The sequence below is a fragment of the Amblyomma mixtum genome, chromosome 1 (assembly GCF_055824585.1).
Source record: "Amblyomma mixtum isolate Tamu chromosome 1, ASM5582458v1, whole genome shotgun sequence".
NCBI classification, from domain to species: Eukaryota; Metazoa; Arthropoda; class Arachnida; order Ixodida; family Ixodidae; genus Amblyomma; species Amblyomma mixtum.
In genome coordinates, this window is record NC_143012.1 from 327,086,328 (window position 1) to 327,103,092 (window position 16,765).

The 16,765-nt window shown below is 44.9% G+C and overlaps 1 protein-coding gene across 2 annotated transcripts in view; it reads left to right on the forward strand.

Moving 5' to 3' along the window:
* Nucleotides 1–13,214, forward strand: part of LOC149372818 (TAF5-like RNA polymerase II p300/CBP-associated factor-associated factor 65 kDa subunit 5L) — a 34,847-nt gene extending 21,633 nt beyond the window's left edge. For both annotated transcript variants that reach the window (XM_089567349.1, XM_089567350.1), the window contains exons 11-15: nt 425–506; nt 2,506–2,617; nt 4,414–4,582; nt 9,023–9,206; nt 11,936–13,214. In XM_089567349.1, the coding sequence (XP_089423475.1) occupies nt 425–506; nt 2,506–2,617; nt 4,414–4,582; nt 9,023–9,206; nt 11,936–12,095 (707 nt within the window). In that variant the 3' untranslated portion in view covers nt 12,096–13,214. The remainder of the gene's footprint in view (nt 1–424; nt 507–2,505; nt 2,618–4,413; nt 4,583–9,022; nt 9,207–11,935) is intronic.
* The last annotated feature ends 3,551 nt before the right edge of the window (nt 13,215–16,765 follow it).

Here is a 16,765-nt window from a genome sequence, read left to right on the forward strand (position 1 = left end):
TTGCCTCCTTGCTTTAAAAAAAAAAAAGGCAGTCACAAAAATATAAAGAGAAGCATTAATACTGATTATCTGTGATCCAGAATTTTTTTTTCTATTGAGCACATGGAAGCATAAGGAATATATATATACTTGTTCCCTGCATATGTCTGCATGTTGCTAGTTAGTACTTGTAAGCTTTTCACTTTGGAAGAAATGTCAGAAATAATGTTAAGCAGAAGATAACCGCCATTTGCCATCTGATGTGGAGATATATTTAAGTGGTGCGAAAAACGCTTTGAGGTCCTTGGATGCTGCCATTCGAATTTGTAATTCATTATAACACGTACTGAACTTCATGTTTGAAGACTAAAGTGCTCTGACCTGGTGCAGGTTTGTAACCACGGATTGTAATTTTATCTTATTCTTCCCTTGCCTTCTTTTCTAGTGCGAGCATGGAGCTTGAAGACACACACCAATGTCGCTATTTATAGAGGTCACTCTTATCCCATCTGGGACATCGATGTTGGGTATGCCACATCTCTCTTCCAAAAGCTGATTGGACTAACACATGGCTATGCAGTGTGGTTTTCAGTATGATATGATTGCTAATTTCTTTAGAGCGTTATAATGAGCATGAGACTGTTTCTTAAAGGTGCACTGAAGAGAAATCTAACTCGTCTTTTTGCCACGGGAACTCGATCTACACGTTCCTAGCATTCTTAGAAACTGCGATTTATTGACCTGTGTGGCCAATTTCCCTAATTAAATCGAATTAACGTCCGGCTCCCGCCTTTACTTTTTGAATTCTTCCCGTACAATGGGCGGAGTCGACCAACGCGTGGAGTGCCTTTCAGCCAGCTCCGTGGAGGCTTTGCTTTTGCTTTATTTTGTTTTTAAGGTTTCCGTGAATAAATAGTTACATTCGCAGATAATATAGCTGCAAAATAAGCCCACAGAAATAAAAACTTGTGCGGGCTATTTGCTTCTACGGATTACTACATATTACTCCGCCGATGGCAGAGCGGCAAGCCGCCACGGGACTGGGTGAAAGGCGCTCCACGCGTTGGTCGACTCCGCCCACCGTACCAGGAGAATTAAAAAAAAAAAAGGCGGGAGCCGGACGTTAATCCGATTTAATTAGGGAAATCGGCCACACATGGCAATAATCCGAAGTTTCTAGGAATGCTCGGAACGTGTAGATTGAGTTCCCGCGGCAAAAAGACGAGTCCAGATTCCTCTTCACTCCACCTTTAAATATAGAACTCTGAAGGGAGAAACCCGGAATCTTTCGGCCTTCTTTGATGTGCATATGGTGCTCCATTTGTTGATTGATTTGTCACGTTGGATTCAATAATTTTAGTCTATTCTATGCTTGCTTTTTCACCGTTTATTATATGATAGGCACGCTTTAAAAGCATACCACGAGGGAGCGTTGGCCTGCTGTGGGCTCGTTTTTCTATACATTGAATACACAAGGAAGATGCAACTAGTTGCACCAAAAGGAAAGGTTAAAGTATAGTGATTTTTCAGAACCGGATGTAGCATTGGGCCTCAATCCTTTCGTGTGATTGCCCAAAACCACAAATCTTGGAGGAATACAGACAACAAACTTTTACTTGCGTGTTTTCTTCTTTCAAATTATGCATTAGACATTATTATGCATGGATCACCCCATGGTATTCTCCTACGACTGCTACATTATTCAGACTCAATTTCTTCTTGGTGCTGTTTCAACAACCATACAATAGCTGTGATATGTAAGGTGTGTTTAGGACATGTGAGGAATGAAAAAAAACTGCATTATAGTCGCTAATATGTAGTTTTAATTCACTACAGTGCTTAAGCCAGCCTGCTTCGAAGTTAGAGTGACAACAAACAAAGTATCAATGGTTATATTGCAGTTTTTTTTTTCGTGCCTCACGTGACCTAAACTCTTCTTACACATTACAGCCATCATTTGGTTGATGAAACCGAAACCAAAACAGCATAAAAAAAATAGTCGTTAATTAGCAGTCGTAGGGGAACACCACAGGATGCTCTGCATATTTTAATGTGTTATTGCATTATTACAAAGAAGAAAAGCTTCAACTAAAATCAGATGTCTATAGTCATTCAAGAAATTTCACAACTTTGGTATCACAGTTGTCAAGCTTTACAGATAAAGCAGCTATTCAGATGGGCATCTTAATTTACACTGTGCACAAATTTATGTAGATTGAGAGTTTTGTAAAAGTCTCAATCACAAAGTAATAGCATAGCTTGGGCCAGATTTAAGGTGCCCATTTTTTGTTGACATTGAATGCCATAATAAGACTTAGGTTGAACGATAGATTTGTAAATGTTAATGTAGATGGCTCTATTCGAGCTAAAGCTTCCTCTGGAACTTTTTTTTTTTTTTTCGAGAGGGCAGTTTGGTGGACATGTTTGAGGTCAGAGATGTCGAAACTCTGACTTCCCTTTGAAGTTCGGTGTTTTTGGATTTATGATTTGATCAGCTGAGTGCATGTTGTCGTCTGGTGTCTGCAGGCCTCTCGGAATTTACTTTGCCACAGCATCTAAGGACACCACTGCGAAGATCTGGACTCTCGAGAGGACTTTCCCTCTGAGGATACTCGCTGGCCACAACATGGATGTAGATGTGAGTGTTCCTTTACAACTTCATTGTGTACGTAGCTCATCCTGCCAGTTTTCAGGCTTCCCGGTTTTTGCCACTTGTTGTCAAAGGTGGGAACCAATATGAGCCAGAAAGCATGGTCAGCTGTGCACGTACAGGCGTGACGGAAGGAGGGAAGACATGTTGCGAGCATTGAGGAAGCGAGCTGAACAAATTTACATAAATTATAGAAAATATTTGGACTGATTTTTTTTTAAGGGGGGGACACTGGTCTTTGAGACCAAAAAATGACCAATAATTCGATTTTCAAAAAATGACATTTGTGGAATTTACAGCTATTATTCTCCAACTGTACCAATTTTTTCCTTCAAGAAATCAGTATTTTAAACATAATATCAAATTCAGGTCAACATGGGGGCTGGATTTATGCAGGAGCTGACAATTTGATGGCATAAAAATTTTGGACATCTGGCTGTCTGAGTATGTCGATATCTCAACATCTAGGACAGATAGAGATGTCACATTGTTTGCTAAGGGAAGCTGAAGGCATAGTGTGTGCAATAATCGAAGCAGATTTGTTCAATCACAATTCAAAAATTTATAATTTCGCAGTTTACCAATGCATTTACAATCACACCTTGAACATTGATATTCGAAGTGCTGTAAAATTACTAATGAGGGTAAAATGGAAAAATGGTTTTGATTATTGCGCTCTTTACTCACCATACTATGTAGCCATGGATTAAAAATGATTTTTTACTGAGCAGTTTTTTTTGCACCGAGGTACTAATGAATGACTAATTAAGACTGATTATCTTGGGAACCAACTGGTTTATGAGAAAGGTAATTTCATTATTGAAATCAGTATAAAATAATAAGCAAGGTGGTACAGTTTCGTTAGGATTGGACCAAAAATAAGGAAAATAGGTCTAAGACCAGTGTCCCCCCTTAAGAAGCCTGCAGCAAAGGTGGTCTAAAAGAGTTGTGAGCATTGCTGTGATTGCAAGTTCAGATCAAGAAAGAAACATGTGGCCAACTTGGTATTTGTGGGGGTCCCATGTTTCAGTCTCCTAGTACAGACCGTCCCTAGTACAGACTGTATGGCATGGTTAGCAGCAGTGGAGTTGAAAATTTTGCCTAGCATTCATGGTTGGAAATGACGGTGAAAGCAATGCTTCTTTTCGTGTGGTGCATGTGAGACCTTGTGTCGGATGAAGATGCTTCTTTACAAAGCCTAACAACTCCAGTGTTATTGGCATCATAAGGAGGCCATGAATAATCACACACCCAGATGGTGCCTCTCTCTTTGTCAGGTAAAATATTTCTTATTATTGCCATACACAGTTGACTCATAGTAGTTTGGTCTCAAGTAATTCATATATCTGGTTAATTGAAGCAGATTCAGTTCCGTTGTAGCTCTGTAGTAAATGTGCTTCAAAGCCTGTCAGTTCAAATGCCATTTTCAGCTCATATTTTTCATTCTCACTTCTGTGCTAGTCTGCAGGAAGGATAAAACTTACAAGGATATTTTCTGTCACAAAAATGCATTCAAAATGCGAATAATCAAATGAAAAGGGCACTCGCTTACATAGCTTTAAAGGAGCTTTCATATGCCCTTTTGACTGGGGTCTGGCGTAAGCACAGTTTGGCTAGCTGGCTGCATTAACTGAGGTCGAGAGACGCACCAGTCTATGATAGGCAAGGCTCACTTATAGTCCTTCGTGTGTCGGGTACCTTTGTGCAAGCCCCCCCTGCTTGTTTAGGATGTGGAAATGCTATGCGCTGTTATGCATGTGTGCTTGCTTTGTCGTTCCTTGCAGTGCGTCAGGTTCCACCCGAACTGCAACTATGTGGCAACGGGTTCGAGTGACCGGTGCCTGCGTCTGTGGTCGGTACAGGATGGCCGTGTGGTGCGCAGCCTGCCTGCCCACCGGGGAACCATCTTTGCTCTCGCCTTCTCACCCGACGGGCAGCTGCTGGCTTCAGCCGGTGAGGGTGCTGTCAGGACAGGCCTAAGTCGGAACTTGTTGGCCCACTTGATGCATGTTAGACCGCAGCAGTGGTCGAGCACACGCTTCGCATGCAGGAGGTGCGGGGTTTGATCCCCAGTGCCGCCAGGTACCGACCGTTGATAAAGCTTCCGCTGGCCTGGTGCTCGGCTTAATAAGGATGGAATGCGTGGGAAATGGGTCTGTGACCCCACCTTGAGCAAAGAAGAAATGCCTTGTGCCATGGCGCTCTTTGGCCGCAGATGACCTTGCGTCATAAAAATTCATCATCATTGATGCATGTTAGAAGAATGGCATTGCTGCGAAACTATTCTTATTGCTCTGTTTCTGTAGCTGTCACATGCAGACTGTGGTGTACGTGTGTGTGTTTGAAATGCTAATAATTTTATAATTATTGCAAGTTGAACCTAATGGAGGTAAGTATCAGCAGTGCTTGAGAAGTCTGTATACATGGGGGCAAATTATAATGCTGCCAGTTTGACTTGACTTCTTAGTGCCCAAGATGAAATTGGCTCAAAGACTTTTTCAAATTTATTTGTGGACTTGTGGTTCATATGCATACTTGTATACATGCACATTATGGGATTGAAGCAAGGGAGATAAATGCGTTTTCCCCACTTAACCACAGCTGATAGCTCAAAACCGCTGAACCCACCCTGTGATTGCGTGCGCTACTGAGCACACTCCGACCATGGCGGGCCCTGCTCTGTGCGAAACAAAGGAACGACACTGGCTGACACAAAATGGCATTTATTGCTACAACAATAACACCGGCTAGCAACAAAATACCGTATTTTCCGGTGTACAAGACGCGGCTTTTTTTCGAAAATCTTGCTGGTGCGTCCTATACAAGGGTGCGTCTTATATGCGAATTTTTCATCTTTTTTTTTTTTTCGAGTTCATCGATTACTCCGGTTCATGCTCAAGCTTTTTTCACCTAAAAAATATCACTACCAATAACGCGGTTGCAATACGGTTAATACTTCAATACCGGGACCGCCGTGCGCGACATTCTAGGTGATCTTTATCATGAAACAGCGGGGATGACGACTTCGGGGATCACAAACGCGCGGCTGTTTCGGAGGCCCCAAGCAAAAGTAGTGAGAAGCGCCAAAAGATGGTGACAATCGCGCTTCTCGCCATTGTCAAGACAAGCCGGCGTTCTTTTTTAGTCACCCTTTGCAACTATTTTTGCTCCGTGTACGTAGTGCATGTTTCAACCGAGATGCTTCCAGAAATGGGTGAACCTTTTGATAGCGCATCTGAAGATGAAGACTTCAAAGGTTTCAAGTAGAAATAAAATGTTGTTATGGACATATGGGGAGCTGTATCGTTTTTTTCTTTCTTTTTTGCTAAAACGTGGATGGGTATGGCGTTAGTGTTGCCTTTTTCGATCACTTAGCGTTGCTTAAGAATTGCTCACAGGTACGGTGCATTTCGCCATAGTCGCGCAAGCGTGTTTAATTAAGCCTCAATAGCCTAACAGGGTAAACTGGGGTGCGTCTTATACACGGGTGCGTCTTATACACCGGAAAATACGGTAGGCTAAGCAATCGAGGTCGTCCGACTCACCAGCAAGGTTACAACTGAATGTTCGCCCACACTAGGGCAGAGGAGAAGCTCCGAGGCTGGACGGAACGAGCTTGTGGTAAAGTTACTGCCAGACCGCGCCCCGGTGGTGAAGAGCGGAGCGCCGTGCCGAAACGTCTGCACGTGGCGAGTTCCCGAGCTTGCAGAGGGAGTGAGCTGTCTCTCCACCTCGCGCAGCAATCATTGCATCCGTGGCCCTAGTGTTGCTGTAATGTAGGCGCCCTCCCCTGTTAGTTAAGATAATTAGGGGAGAATGCATCACGGGGAAGCAAACCCAAGGGGACGGAGCAGGGCGCGTCCCCTCAATATGCACAAATGACAGTTGAGCAGCAACAAGTATGACTTCATTATGCAGCTAGCGAAATGCAAATTGCTAATTCGTTGGGCAAGATGCATCTGAAAGTGTCCTGACAGGTGGCATGGTTTCCATACTGCAGCGGCGGTCTAAGTTTTCACCACAACTGTGTTGCACCTCTCTGGAGATTGATTTGCAAGGCATTCTGAATGCTGATTAAATGGCTATCCACCACAACTGTCCATGGGAGCTGAATACACAGACACACCAAGCCAGTATTTGTATGCATTTTGTCATGTGCTTGTGCGTGCATTTTTGGGCTCAGTTGCATTTTAGTTGCATGTTTTCTTCTCTGTAATGGTGCACAAGACATTAGAATATACGTGAATTATGGCATGGAATTTCCCTATGACTGCTAAATACATAATTTATAATTGAATATCTTCTCTCATGCAGTGTCAGTTTGTCTCATCAACCATATGATGGCTGTGATGTTAAGGTGTGTTTAAGTCACATGAGGTACAAAAAAAAATATCTGTAGTATAATCGCTGATACATAGTTTTAATTCACTACAATGCTTAACCCTTTGAGGGTCGAATTATTTTGAAGAAAACTTTCCCAGGTGGTCAAATTACTTTATTGCGGATCTTGAATCTACAAAATGTATATAATCGAGAATAAATAGTAAAAAAAAATTAGGAACAGTACTTTGGTGACAGCATCACTCACAACTGGAAAATGTTCAATAGAATAGAATAGCCATGGTGATAAGCAAGCTAAGAGCAGCACCAATAAAGATAGAAATCAACTTTCGCCGCCCCTGCAAAACAGTGCCCACAAAGAGAAAACACGTTTTGCGCGACTCCGTTGTGATCCCGCGGCGGAATCGAAACCGCATAGGCGCGTTGCCACAGAGGGCGAGAATACCTCGCGAGCAGCGGTGATAAGCAAGCTAAGAGCAGCGCCAATAAAGATAGAAATCAACTTTGGCAGCCCCTGCAAGAAAGTGCTGACAAAAAGAAAACTCAAATTTTGCGCGACTCCGTTGCGATCACGCGGCGAAACCAAAACAAAAGGGGTGTTGCCGCAGTCTGTGCCGCCGCGCTAAAGCTAGACATAAGTTCTGCTTATCTCCGCAAGAAGGCAGCACAAAATTCAAACACTTCTTGCAAGTCCTAAGAGGTGGCAGCACCCCCCAGTGAGCATGCATTGTTCTTTTGGCGCAAAATTTCAAACAGAAGATCGAAACCGTACCCGTACGGCAAAGACCTTGTGGGACAGAAAACCCCCGCCGTGCATATACGGCAAAAACCTTCAAAGGGTTAAAAGCCAGTCTGTTTCAAGAACTAGAATGACAACAGATGACATATCCGTGGCTATATTACAGTTTCTAGTGCACTAGCTCTGAAACCCCCGATCTCAGATTTTGCTTGTCTCAATCTCAGATTTTGCCGATGTTTGTCTGTCCAAAGCCTCTGGCAGGGGGTAACCTGCCCACCGGGTTGTGGGCAGCCTGCCAGCAGGCTTGATGGCCAACTATGCAAAACACTGTTTACAGAAGACACTCTCTGAAACAACAGTTGGTTTTGGAAAGACATTAGTGTTGCATTTGGTTATGGGTATGTACAAACAGTACCATGACACCAATCAAGTCTCGTGTGGAACTGATCGTTCTGTGAATGCTTACATTGCGTGTGCCTTGATATAGCCTTGCCATAACCAGCAAAACAATGGCTAAGATATGCTTGTGCACCTCATTTGCATTTGGCCGAACCATGCTAAATCAGCTACCATTCTTTTTTTTTTTTCAGGCCTCCTGTGACCTAAACGCGCTTTACACATCACAGCCATTGTCCAGGTTTTGAAAACGAAGCTGAAACAGTATCAAGAAGAAATTAAATTACATATTATTTAGCAGTCGTTTGGGAGATACCACAGAGTGATCCATCTACGCTAATGTCTTATGCATCATTTGAAAGAAGAAAATACGCAATCAAACTTTTGGCATCTATACTCCTTTACGCATCTTGCCGCGAATGTTTGTAGTGTTTGTTCATTCTTCAAAGCTGCAGGCACGCCGCTTTATCGCTTTGTTTGTGATGCAAGACATGCCTAGATTTATCTCGATTGATCACATCCAGGCGGAGCCAACTCTACGTTGTTCCAGAGTGTTCTACTAACTTTCCAAGCTTTATCTCGAAAGTTTGCTATCAGCTTTAAAAAGAGCGCGGCCGAGAGCGGTGGGCATTCTGTTCGGTGACTGCCGAGCACGCTTGTTGCTAGGCCGCCACTAAGTGATTCAGTTCGTTGTGGGCGCAATTCAGCCCAAATAAACAGTTTCGTTTAGCAGCCATTCTTGATGTTTTGCTGTTCGCCGAACTGCAGTCACCACTACGTGACAGTATTATCGGCTATAGTGTTATGTTGTTTGACGCAGTACAATATCTCGACTCCAGTTTTTTTTTTTTCCTGGGCTTTCCTCAGGCTCTAAACTAAGTAGTTATCAGCTGTCTTGGTGGATTTTGTATGTGCAGGTGAGGATCGCAGGATCAAAGTGTGGGACCTGGGCAGCTCCTCCTTGCTCAAGGAGTTGCGAGGCCACACGGACGCAGTGTACAGTATCTCGTTCAGCCGTGACGGCTCTGTGCTGGCGTCTGGTGGCGCCGAGCCACTTGTTCACCTCTGGGACCTCCGGCGAAGTGTCAGCTCTTCATCCAGGTTTGCATCTTCTTGCCCTTTTGGTGGTGGTGGTGGTGAAAACATTTATTACGAATGAACAGGAGGTATGTTTGGATCAGCCCGTAAGGGACCGATCCTTACAAACACTAGGTGGAAATCCCTAGTATGGGACCCCAGTGGCGGTTGCCGCCGCCCGGGCGCGCCCGACTAAGGCTTGTTGGGCCTGTAAGTCGTGGCAGCCGAGCAGGGTCGCCTCCCAGTCCTCCCGGGTTGGGTTGGGGATGGGGGGAATAGCCGGATTGAAGGGGCAGGCCCACACCATGTGATAGGTGTCAGAAGACACCGCACTACAGTGTGGGCAGCTGCAGCTAAGGGAGGGGTCAAAATGTTTTAGCGCTGCCGGGCACAGCAATGTATTGGTGAGAAGGCGGAGAAGGAGCCGCTCATCCACCTTCTTCAGGCCTTTACATGGGCTAGGGTAAAGGCGATGACAATTTTGATAATATGTTGTAATATCTTTGAATGTATAGACCGGATTAAAATCGGGTTCCTGATCGGGTGGGGAGGAGAAAACAGCCCGGTGAGAGAGCGCGCGGGCAGCTGCGTCTGCTGCCTCGTTTCCTGCCAACCCCTGATGAGCAGGGGCGCATATGAGGTAACGGTGTGCGGGGTCCGTATCCCGTATGCAATTTTGGTATATTCGATAGGCTAGGAAGGGAGTGCAGCCTTGTTCGACATTCCGACAGGCCCCTCGCGAGTCGGTGATTATGTATTTTGAATTGGAATGTGAGGCCGCGAGAGCAATCGCGACCTCTTCTGCTTGTGTGCCCTTTTGGAATGCCCGAGTGACATATCCGCAGTTATTGAGGTCATGGAGAAGTGACTACACCAAAGAAAGCCTGCTGCAGCCACTGAAACCAAGGGAAGGACAGGGGGACTGCAGTGTTGTACTGCTGCAATGGGAACATTAGAGTCGTTACTTCGAAAAATTAAAAATTGGTTTTTGAGGAAAGGTAATAAGGCAGTAACTATCTTGTATATTTTGGTGGACACCCTGACCTTAAGGAAAGGGATAAAGGAGGGAGTGAAAAGAAAGGAAGAAAGAGGTGCTGTAGTGCAAGGCTCTGGAATAATAACCACCACCTGGGGATCTTTAATATGCACTGACATTACACAGCACACCAGCGCCTGTTGGGTTTCACCTCCATGGAAATGCAGCGGTCGACCTCGGTCGGGGTCGAACCCGGGTACTCCACTCGGTAGACGACCACCTTAACCACTGAACCACCACGGCGGGTGCTATTTTGAACTTGTTGCTCAGTTTAAACCTCTGGTTTATACAAACAAGCTTTGGACCTGCCAGCGTCTATCGTATTAAAGAAGCTGCCCTTAATTCAAACTCTGTGTAATGTGAACAAATCTTGGTCTCCACTCGAGTTTTAATTAAAGTCAACTGTGTGTTTTTAATACATTTCGAGAATATATAATAATAAAGTAACAGCATACTACATTTTGGGTCTGGTCTCATGGGTCTTGGAGACCTTGCAAAGAGAACTGGGCCAAGTCTGGGAAAGCTCTCCATGCCATTTGGATTTTCCTTTGTTTCTAGTGGCTGTGATGAGGTGAATATATCATGTTTGCATATGCCACAGTTACTCACACATTGAGCGCACTCGCATAATAAATGCAGCTCTTGCCTCATATACCGTATTTTCCGGTGTATAAGACGCGGCTTTTTTTCAAAAATCTTTCTGGTGCATCTTATACAAGGGTGCGTCTTATATGCGAATTTTTCGGCTTTTTTTTGTGAGTTCAGAAATTACTCAGGTTCATGTTGAAGCTTTTTTCACCGGAAAAATATTGCTACGAATAACGCAATTTTAACACTGCTATAATACGGGGACCGCCATGCGCAACTTTTTTAGGTGAACTTTATCATGAAACGGCAGGGATGATGACTTCCGGGATCATAAACACGCGGCCGTCGGAGGCCCCAAGCAAAAGTAATGTGAAATGCCAAAAAGATGGCGACAATCGCGCTTTTCGCCATTGTCAAGACAAGCCGGCATTTTTTTTTTAGTCTCCTTTGCAACTTTGTCTGCTCTGTGTACGTAGTACGTGCATTGTGCCAAGAGAATGTTTCAGCTGCATTTCCTCCAGAAAGGGGCAAACTTTTTGATAGCGCATCCGAAGATAAAGACTTCGAAGGTTTTAAGTGAAAATAAAATGTTGTTATGGACATAAGGAGAGTTCTTTCGTTTTTGTTTTTTTTTGCTAAAACGTGGGCATGTATGGCATGAGTGTTGCCTTATTGATCACTTAGCCTTGCTTAAGAACTCACAGGTACGGTGCATTTCATGATGGTCACACAAGCATGTTTAATTAAGCCTCACTAGCCTAACTGGGTAAATGGGGTGCGTCTTATACACGGGTGCGTTTTATATGCCAACTTTTTCAATAACAGCCTGCATATATGGCAGGTGCGTCTTATACAAGGGTGCGTCTTATACATCGGAAAATACGGTATTAAAATTACAAAAAATTATTTTGCTGCAGCGTAAATTTTATCTCATGCAATAAGCACAACTCCCACATAGTGACATTCTTTAGTGAAAAAGAGTAATGCAACTATATTTCTTTACATAGCACCAAATGGCACAAAGCTACTCGTTGTATACGTTTTGTGCTGATCCCCTTCTTAATGACAAGGGAGTCTCATTTTTACGCATCTATTGTCAGCACTGACTGGCGTTGTTCTGGTGTTGCAGTGATGCTGACAGCAATGGCCACATGTCGCCAGAGCACCTGGCAAGTTTCCCCACATCCACATCTTCACTGCACTTGGTGCGGTATGCACCACGCAACCTTCTCACCCTTGCTGGCTCTACAGCGGCTGGTTCCACTGCCGACATGTCATCCATCTCCTGACACCTGTAGTGCAGTGCCGTATGCAGGAGAAGAGCATTGTCACCTTCCACTTTCACCTGCGACCCATTTCTCCATGCTTTGTTCAGTGCTTGAAAGACAGTGTTTCTTGCAAAATCACAAATGTGCCACAAGTTACCAGTGTTTGCTAAAAAAAAAAAACTAATAAAATATGAAACTTGCTGTGTAAGGCTGCTTGTGTTCACAAAAAATGGGGCACAGAAATGCTCAGCTACCCAGCACAATGTTATAGCGCACTGGCACTAGCATTGCATGATTGACGTCTTCAAAGCTGACATGCCTCATGAGTAGGGCCCGGAAATTTAGGCACTAAAAAACCCCGAAATAGGCAGGCATCTAGGCTCTAAAAAATATTGAAATAGGCGCTATAAAGCAAAAATAGGCGCTTTGAACAATACTCTTTATTCATAAGTACAAGACCTGTAAGCCAAGCACGGAGCGTGCGCAGTCCTCAACTGAAGCAATAAAGCGCCTTCGTTTTTCGCTAAGCATAGCTTTGTACTTTAAAAGGCTTCTTTGACATCACAATAACTTAGTGGCACGAACCTAAAACATGAGAGTTGATAAAGGCTCAGGCCTTCAGGTGATGTGGCCGTATCGTCTCCGCGTAGAAAGTCTCCGATTTGGGAAATTGTTTCTAGGCATCTATTTTTTTCTACCAATTGTTGCATCTTCGTGGAAGCAGTAGCACCCTTTCCTTCCAGTCGCCGAAGTGCTGCTGGTACTTCTGCCACTATCTTCAACGATTCATCTATTGAGAGTCCAACCTTTTCCAACTTTGTCATCCTTTCTGTCAGTGTTGAGAAGTTCGCACTAATGTATGTCAGGTCTCTTCCCAAACTCGCCTGTTGCTACACTTCGAGATAAACACTTCGTTACACTATGTTCAAGTTACAATTCGAGAAAAATGTTTAGCGAGACCCGCGCCTTTTGTGCATGCATCGGCGCGCGCCTTTCACCACACATAGACAGATTTTTCAAAAGTGAGAAACGGCACCAAGGACTGGAGTGCCGGATTTAGGCATTTATAGGCAAAAAGTGCGGTTAAATAGGTAGTATTTACTAAAAAATGACAAAAAGGCAGGCAAGTGCAAAAATCCCCTGTTTAGGCATTTATAGGCATGTTTAGGCAAACGCCTAAATTTCCGGGCCCTACTCATGAGGCTGCAAGCACTGGTGTATGTGTAGCATGTGTCATAAGGAGCGAGAGATACCTTATACTTGGCATGCAGCATTTCTGGTTAGAAGTAAAATAAAGCAACCTGGACTTTCCCATTTTTTGAATCAACAGAAGTTTGGTTCGAACTGAGAAATGGTTATGCAACCAAGGGAAGCATGGCAAGGTGTGCAGTCTACGTTAATTATCGCTACCTGTGTGTGCTGGCTCGGACCCTTAGGCCACCACTGCACGGATTAAAAATTCGGGGACACTTGAGCTCCGCCTCAAGTGTATGATGCAAAAGTGTTAATGGGTCCCTTCAGTGGCCTGGGGTCCTCTTTCTAATCATGGACACTGTTCTCTTCGTATACCTCTTCTTCTCTTCGTATGCAATGACCAGAGATGTACAGTCGTGAGCAAAAGAGTCCCCCCCCCCCCTCCGGACTTGGGCTCCATCCAAAGGGGGTCTCTAGTGATTCAGGCACAGGTGGAGAGGGAAATGGAGGGAGGGAAAGAAAGTGGCTGATGGCCTGTTTTACACATTACTTTATACAAAGGGACATTATTTTTAAAAGTTGTTTGCTCAGCTACGTCACAGACCTGAAACAAATGATCCCCACACTCTGCACAGCTCTGGACTGATTCATGGTGTGAGGGCATGGGTTTCCCTCTTTCTTCCACCCTTTGTGTAGTACTGCCAAATATGTATTTTTTCCGACTTGAGTTTTAGAGAACAAGATGATTATTACTAAAGATCACAGCAAAATTTTCAAAACGATACAGAAGAAATGTTCCGACCACCACCGACTGACAATAAAACATGACGAATTAGGTGCGCTAGCACTGTGTGGCCACTATTTTGCATTGTTTTAAGTTTCAGGAGGCTTAACATTCCAAAGCGACTCAGGCTATGAGGGACGCCATAGTGGGGGGCTCCAGAGTAATTTTGACCACCTGGGGGTCTTTAACGTGCACCGACACCGCACAGCACACAGGTGCCTTTGCGTTTCGCCTCCATCGAAACGTGGCCGCTGCGACCGGGATCAAACCCATGAACTTCAGCTCTGTAGCTGAGCGCTATATAACCACTGAGCCATCGCGGCAGCTTGTTTTTCATTGTTCATCGTCCACCTGCCATCTAGGTCACGTGATGCTATGACATCTCACAACCTGCCATGTGTATGTATACACACACCTAAGCATGCAGGTTGCCCACAGCCCGGTGGGCAGGCTTTGACGGCAGCCAGCCACAAAGCAAGCTTTGGACAAACAAACCCTGACTTTCCCCCTTGTGTTCCGAAGCTTGCCCCTCTGCATGGGGGCGCCACATGACTAAGCCCTCCTGCTGTCAAGACAGGTGCGCTTGGCCGATCTTGACAGCTTGAGGGCTTCGTAATTTGGCGCCCCCATGTCAACCTCTGAAACACTGGGGGGGGGGGGGGTGCTTTTACATTTGCCCACGATTCTACTGGCTGCAATTCCTTTGTTGGGAATGGCCAACTCCTTGTTGACCATCTGATGTTTCCAAATTCGGTGACCATCGGGCATTACCTCTGGAAAGTGCGGCTGTAATATTTTTTAGTGCGAAAGCACTACTTCATGAGCCGGTTTGCGACCAAGCGTGACCTTGGGCAAACCATAAATGTTGCCACGACTGGGATTTGTACTCATGGTGGCGCGAACAGAGCAGCTTCGCTGGCCACTCCACGAGAGCACTAAGCTATCGCCGCAGCCCATCACGCCTCATGTTAAACTGCAACACACACTCACGCTGTGCGTTGTACATCGTCGTCTTGATCAGCTGGTCATCATCACCACTATCCAACTAATATTCGCGCACTGAGCTATGTGGCAGTTGACAGAGATATATGCTCTGCATGCGTTGGCGCAGACAACGCTGCTGCAGAAACGCGGCACTGGTGCCTACATTGGGTAAATTGGCACTGACGATGAAAAGGTTGGATGCACATAACTGGCTCCAAGGGTTAGTGGACATCTCAATCGCACTTTCAATATACACGGTAATGGTGTCCACGCACCTGCAAAAAACTGCTTTTGCACAATATTTCTTGCTTAGCAATGCTAAACCGCCAACCAATTTTCTTGTTTTTAAATACTTGGCAATAGCAGAGTTAGAGCTGCCGCAGTCAAGTGTCTTCACCGCGCTTCTCTCTGCCAGCCAGGTCCTATCCGAGGAGTTTCCCCTCACCTGGCAGGGAGGTGAGGTTCTAGCCTCCGCAAGCCGAATTTCCCTTTCACAGAGGAGCCACAGAGTACGTAAGAGGCCTACGTCATAATACCCCATATCCAAGATTTCTTGCTTTCTTCTGCGTGGAGTATTTACTTGGCGCTTCCGTGTGCTTCCCATGTATGCACCTGGCACCCGACATTGCATAGCAGTGCGAAACGCGATTACAGTCGCGTTACAACACTGCGAGTGTTTCACTACGCCAGAGCATAATCGTGTGCATTTATTATCACGGATTCTCCGTACATGTCAGTGGTTCAGTTACGATGAGCTGCCAGATATATGGTACACGTCTTTGGTTGCAGCGTGCGAACTGCAAATTACTCTGGGCTATCTTTATGCAAACATATAAGGCACATATGATCGGCAGTGGCCTTGTGAAAGCAGCGCAACGAGGTGAACTGCATCTTAATTTTAATGGGATAATTTTATTTATATTGTACTGGTAACAGGATGTGCAGCAGGTTAGGCCCAGCAACAGCACGCTGTTACAAGAAACGGCATGGGTGCGACGTATTCTTGCTTTTAAGTTACAGATACATACAGAACTGTCGATATATCAAACTATTTCGCATTTCTTTTCAAGTTCGATATGGACCTCATGCACGGAAGCAAGCTGAAGTTTCAGCCGTACATATGGCGCTCGTGGTGCCATTTTCGTTCCTATATGTCTACTGTCCTTGTCTTTTTCGCGCAGACGTACCTTTTAAAGCCATTTGAGAGCCATCACGACATTACTAGAGAGTAGGGAGAGACCTTTGCTGAAGTTTTAGCACTGCTTAGAAGGCGCTCACTGCGATTACAGAAGCCGTGAAAAACGTGGAGCACCAAATTATGTTGGCTCCCCGCATTAGAGTAGTGTCGAGCGGAAAATGGAACACTAGAACGAAAGCTGTCCCAGTTTTCATCATCTCCGTGACAGCCGCCTTGAGTTGTAAAATTGCACCACACTATGGCCATTGAAAGGTTAAAACCGTACACGCCCACGCCGCTGCTACTGGGAATATTACCGGCCGCAAAACGCACCCCCCCCCCACCACAGGACGGCCACCTGTACGTAGCTCGCTGCGTGGTCGCTTCGCTCCGTCGCTATCGCAGTCTGTGGAAGCTTCTAGCAACTGGACATGCTCAGCTATTTCTTTTTTTTTAAAAAAAAAAGAAAAGGACTGTCTGGCATTGAAATTGTGCATTGGTGTTAAGACATACACCTTAAATAACGAGTGGCACCTATACGTATATAATGTT